Below are 5868 nucleotides of genomic sequence, written 5' to 3'. Positions count from 1 at the left end.
CAGTGCCTTCTCACCTCAGGCACTGACAGCATCAATCTACATGGTGCCGGTAGACACTTCACCTCATAAGAACATAAGAAATCCTAGATGAAAAAAGACCAAGGTCCATCTAGTTCGCCTTCCACCTTCCTGGCCATCTCATGGAGCCAGTACAGAACCTCAGGGTCTTGTTCGATTTTCAACTGTCCTTGAAACCCCACATCCATGCCTTGACCCATTCAGCTTTCCCCCACCTCTGCGACATTGTCCACCTCCACTGCTACCTCTTTCCTCAGGCTGCCAAGACCCTTATCCCTACTTGTATCATAACCAGGCTTGACTACGCCAGCTCTGCTCACTGGACTTTCCTACTCTTCCCTTCACAAGCTTCAAACCATTTAGAACTCTGCAGCTCATGTCTTGTTTTGCACCAGACTCAGTGAACCTATCACCCACATTGTCACCCGGCTCCACTGGCTCCCCATTCCCTAGAAGATCGAGTTCAAAATCTTCATCCTTGCTTTTAAATCCCTCCATGGTTTTGCCCGATCCTACCTCTGTAATGTTCTAAAACCTTAACGAACCCCTCACTTCCTCCGCTCAGCGGGAGAGCTTTGGAAAATTACGACTAATGTATCTGCAATTTCCTCAACTATATTATTTAATACCCTGGGATGGAAACCATCAGGTCGTGGAGATTTGTCTATCTTAAGTCCTATTAAATCTAGTAAATTTGTCCCTTTGACTTATTTTTAGGTTCCCTTTATAGTCTACTTCTCCACTGAGAAAACGGATACGTAGTACTCATTTAACAAGTCTGCCGTCACTTATTGTCCATCACAGTCTTTAACAGTTGCCTTTGCCACTCTCTTTCTCTTAATTGTAAAAACATTTGCTGTTAGCTTTGATATCTCTAGCAAGTTCTCGTCATGTTCCCTTTTTTGCACCTCTTATTACTTTCTTTGTATCTCTTTATTCCTTTTTATAGCTCTACCAGTCTGCTGCATTACCATGTTCCCCACATTTGTGTAAGCCTTTTCTTTCAGCTTGATAATATCTCTTGTTTGTTGACTGTGGTTGCTTTAATACACGAGTGGAGTCTTTGCCTATTAGGGGTTTGTACCTGTTTTGTAAACAGTATCTGCGTCAGGTAAACATTAAATGAACTGAGTAAACTCTGCCCTTTCCGGTAGGTATTTGAAAAATGGAAACAAGAAAAAGATGAATATCTGAAGGAAAAATGCAAGAAACAAAGACAAATTGAAATAGAAAAGAAGAAACAAGAAGAAGAAAAAATATCCGAAAAGAAGACAGCAAGTCTAACAGCATTTCAAAAATGGTAGATAAATTGTTTCCTGCTAAAAAACTAAAGTACATGCTTGTGGGGTTTGTCTATAGCACTTTCCAGTATATCCTGTGAAGTGCTTTGGGATGTTCTCCCGATGTGAAAGGCACTGCACCAAATGTTAAGATGATGATTATTATGTATTATAAAATGTCGGAGTATACATTGTGAGCTGTAAGTGCAGCTTCTAAATCCATTTTTTTTAGCAATTAATGTCAGAGTATCTCCAAATTATTCTGCAATAATTATAACTGTTTACTAAAATACAATTCACATTTATATAGTTTCTTTCACATTGGGCAGATATCTCAAAATGCTTTACACAGATGGCAGGGCACCCAAGCTGGTGGAGAGAGGGAAGTAACAAAGTGAGGTTAAAAAGGTCAATTTTGAGGTGGGCTTCAAAAGTGGGAAGGGAAGGGCAAGTCAGAGGGACTCCATAGAGAACCTGATAACAGGGGCAGTTTGACTAAAAGCTCACGCACACCAACCACTGACTGTGAGACAGATAGGGCAGGGGACATGAAGCACGCTAGTGTTTGCTGAGCAAAGGGAGCGGCCATATCCATAGGATTACAGGAGGTCACAGAAGTAGGTTGGGGCGAGGCCGTGGAAGGATTGGAAAGTGAAGACAAAGATCTTGAATTTAATTGCAAGAAATATTCGCAACTTATTACCATTTGAATTGTTTACCTTAGCTGTCACAGCTTATTAAGTTATTGAAGTTATTTTGGCACAACTTTGATTTTGTGTCCGGGTTAAAAAAATCTCAGTGTGAGAGAGAAAATGGGAAACCTTTTTCGGGTTCACAGATTAGGAGGAACTAAAAGTAAGCAAACATTGGAAACAGAGAATCAACCTAAAACTAAATAGAATTAGTGGTATTGTTTTTGTATTTAGACTGCTTTAACTGTTTTGCTATGATTTATTACAATGGAAGGAGTGAAAAAAAAGAAGTGCTAATAAAGCGAAAGTTGAAGGAAAAGATACAGGAAGAACAGAGGAAGAAACATGAAGAAGAGTACATAAAATATGAGAAAGAAGAGACTGCATTGGCAGTGTATGAGGAATGGCTGGTAAGCTCTGCGCAGAACATTGGAAAGCATTTAAATATTTTCTAAAGCTTTTTTTTCTTAATAATTCATAAGGAACAGAGCAATAGATGCTGCCTTAGAATCGTTTTAGTGTGATGGTGTTAATTTGATGTTTGAGTTTTGGATCCTTTTTGAACTGCCAGTGTTATTTATAGTGACATTCTGGCTCAGTTGGTAGCACTCTCGCCTCTGAGTCAGAACGTTGTAGGTTCAAGCCCCACATTAGTATTTGAACTTACATAGTCTAGGCCAGTGGGGCCAAACATTTTGGTCAACCAACAAAATACATTTTCTTGGTTAAATATTTCTTGATTTGTGGCATAAATCAAGAAATATTCAATCAATAAAAACAAACCACTGGTCTGGGCTGACACTACAATGCAGTTGGCGGGGTGGGGGGGTTGGCGGTGGGGAGTTGCATTGTTGGAGTTGCTGTTGTTCGGGTGAGACGTTTCACAGAATCCCTGATTGCCTCTAAGGGTAAATGTCCTGTCGCTGACTGTCTTCGACTGGTTCAAATCCTACCTTTCACACTGTCTCTACTTTGTCTCCACGAACGGATTCTCCTTCAGCCAACACAACAACAACAACTTGGATTTATATAGCGCCCTCCACACCGGACGGCGTCTCAGAGCACTTCACAGTAACGGATCCCGGAGCCGAGCCAGGGGGAGGGGGAGGAAGGTGACCAAAGGCACGGTCGAAAAGAAAGGTCTTCAGCAGAGATCTGAAAATAGGGAGAGAGGGGGTGAGGCAAAGGGAGTGAGGAAGGGAGTTCCAGAGCCTCGGGACATAGTGGCTGAAGGTACGGCTGAGGGTGGAGCGGAGGACTCGGGAGACAAGGAGGAGGCCAGACCCAGAGGAACGAAGGCAACGGGCACTGTTTTGAAGAGAGAGGAGGTCAGAGAGGTAGGGGGTTGCAGAGGAATGGAAGGATTTGAAGACAAGGGTGTGGATCTTGAAGTCAATCCTTTCTGGGACAGGCAGCCAGTGCAGTCTGGCAAGGACTGGGGTGATCGGGGAGTGGAGTTTGGTGCGAGTGAGACTGCGGCGGCAGAGTTTGAATAATCTGGATTTTATGGATGGTATTGGAGGGAAGGCCGGCGAGGAGGGTGTTTGAATAGTCCAGCCGAGAGGTGACAAAGGCATGGACCAGAGTTTCAGCAGCTTTTGAAGTGAAGTATTGGCGGAGACGGTTAATGCGTCGGAGGTGGAAGAAGGCGGTGCTGGTGAGGGACCAGATGTGGGGGAGGAAGGATAATTGGGGGTCGAACTTGAAGCCTAGCATTTGTTACATCTGGGCTTGACAATTCCCTGCTTATCAGTCTTCCCAACGCTTCCCTCCACAACCTGCAGATCATCCAGAGCTCTGCAGCTCATTTCCTCTTCCGCACCAGCTCTATGACCCTATCACCTTCACCCTCGCACGGCTCCACTGGCTCCCCATCCCCAGAGGATAGGGTTCAAAATACTCGTCCTCACCTTGAAAGCCCTCCATGGCCTTGCTGCTTCCTACCTCTGTGACCTAATACTATATAGATCTGTTCGCTTCCTCCTTGATCCATGTCCCCCACCCAGCCCGCCCCACCGTCTGCAGTCGGGCTTTGGCCCCACTCGATCCAACAGTCCCTTCACCTTGCTCCCTCCCTTGCCTCCTCCAAGACATGTCTCAAGACCCATGTCTTCAATCGCGCCTTTGGTCACTCTCCTACCCCTACCTTCCCTGCCCTCCACCCCTCCTGATCCCAACGTCCTGCTCGGGTGAAATCCCTGACTGTCCAGCGCCCTGGGACGTTCTCCCGAATCAAATGTAATTTGTTGTTGTTGTTGACGTTAAATATCCCATCACATGACTCAAAGAGAAGGAAATTTCTCCTGGTTTCCTGGCCAACAATCCATCAAATAAAATTGGTAATTTGTTTCATGGTTGTTTGTGGGACATTGCTGTGCACAATTGGGCTGTCCCGTTCATCCACAAATACAGTCACTCCACAGTAAACCCTGTGAAGCTATTTGTGAAGTCCTTCTGACGTGAAAGTTCCTGTATCAAATGTAAAAATTATTATATTATCATCGTTAACAATCAATACACTTTGTCATCATTGTGGCCTTAAACTCTTTGAGACACCCTTCTGATGTGAAACGCGCTCTCGAACGTTACCCTGCATGAGGGGCATGATATAAATGCAAGTTGTTGTTGTTTTGTTATAAAGGTAAATTATATTGTTGTGCATTTGTAGTTCTCAGTTCAATGTACAATGAGAGATGGAAATGCTTCACATTAATGTTCATTCCCTGGTATTCTTTTGCTTATTTTTATAGGAAAAGAAAGAACAACAAGAAAAGCGGGAAAAGAGTGAGAAGAAAATCATGCACTTTTTAAATTGTGAGCCGCCTCCATGGAGCCCTCCAAATAAAACCATTCCATATAGAAAATAAACCGATATCATTTGTAGCCAACTTCACGCTCTGCCCTTTTTAGTTTATGAACACTAAGGGGTAAAATTTACAGTTTTAATATTATCACCAGATTAATTATTGCTGGTTTTAATTTTGAAATATTATTTGTAATGTTTAGTGTTAAACATTAAGTTTGAAGACTAAACCTTTCAGAGAATGACAGAAATTTTCAGGGTTTGGGTGGCCGAGGTCTTGAATAGTAAAATAATTTGAGGCTTTAGGGGGAGTGTATACTTCAGTCCTTCTGACCCTCACACCAGGTGAGCAAACATCAGAATTACAAAATATGCCTAACACTAATCCAGGAGCCAGAATTTACAATTAAAAATGCATATATAACTTGATTTAAGGTAATGGCTTCTCAATTTCTGAAAGCTTCATTGGAAGGATCCATACTGCAGGAGAGTCTTGTCACCTAGTGGTCATTTAGTGCTTGACACAAACTGTTCCAAGTACCACTTTAAAACCATTACCGACCATAACACCAGTTCATTTTGAAACGCCACAAACTTTACCCCAATAGACTTTTGTTCTGCATTTTCAACCAAACAAATTATGTAGAAAGTATCTGTGTATATAGTTCAATAAAATATGTTCCTATTAAGAGATGTAATATTTTATAGAATAAAATAAAAGTTTCCAAATATATGAATAAAGTTAACGTAACGTTTTTGCAAATTAAAATGGAACAGAAACCTGTGATTTATGAACTGCAGTTTCAAGTAAAATGACAAGTACAAACATAAAATGTTATCTTGGAACAAATGTCTCACAGGGTCAGCATGACGTAAGTGCAAAATCCTGCACAAGATGCACGTTACCACCTAAGGTGTTTTTTCCAGGGCTCATGCCATTTACACCAGTTCCCATTTGAACATTTTTTAATTTGCTCTCTACCCCATCGCTCTACTGGAGGGAGTGGGGGGGGATTCAGCCACGTCTTCCTGGGAATGAACTGGAGACACACCTGGCATAGTCAGGCAGATCAGA

General features: G+C 42.4%; 1 protein-coding gene across 1 annotated transcript; it reads left to right on the top strand.

Moving 5' to 3' along the window:
* Positions 1 to 355: 355 nt before the first annotated feature.
* LOC121850590 (microtubule-associated protein 9-like) lies at positions 356 to 4878 on the top strand. Its single transcript, XM_042343120.1, has 4 exons — positions 356 to 1007; positions 1173 to 1318; positions 2265 to 2400; positions 4741 to 4878. Exons 1-4 carry the CDS (start codon positions 909 to 911, stop codon positions 4855 to 4857), a joined length of 498 nt encoding a protein of 165 aa, XP_042199054.1. The 5' UTR covers positions 356 to 908; the 3' UTR covers positions 4858 to 4878.
* The last annotated feature ends 990 nt before the right edge of the window (positions 4879 to 5868 follow it).

The sequence above is a fragment of the Callorhinchus milii genome, unplaced genomic scaffold (assembly GCF_018977255.1).
Source record: "Callorhinchus milii isolate IMCB2004 unplaced genomic scaffold, IMCB_Cmil_1.0 Scaffold1, whole genome shotgun sequence".
Classification (NCBI taxonomy): Eukaryota; Metazoa; Chordata; class Chondrichthyes; order Chimaeriformes; family Callorhinchidae; genus Callorhinchus; species Callorhinchus milii.
Note: the sequence above shows the minus strand (reverse complement) of the source record. Positions and strands in the feature narration are given on the sequence as shown.

Bases quoted from the DNA above. Each gene is read 5' to 3' on its own strand.
- LOC121850590 (XM_042343120.1), top strand. From the start codon at position 909: ATGTTCCCTTTTTTGCACCTCTTATTACTTTCTTTGTATCTCTTTATT. The intron at 1,319-2,264 runs GTAGATAAATTG...TTACAATGGAAG, and splicing joins CTAACAGCATTTCAAAAATG to GAGTGAAAAAAAAGAAGTGC. The intron at 2,401-4,740 runs GTAAGCTCTGCG...TTATTTTTATAG, and splicing joins CAGTGTATGAGGAATGGCTG to GAAAAGAAAGAACAACAAGA.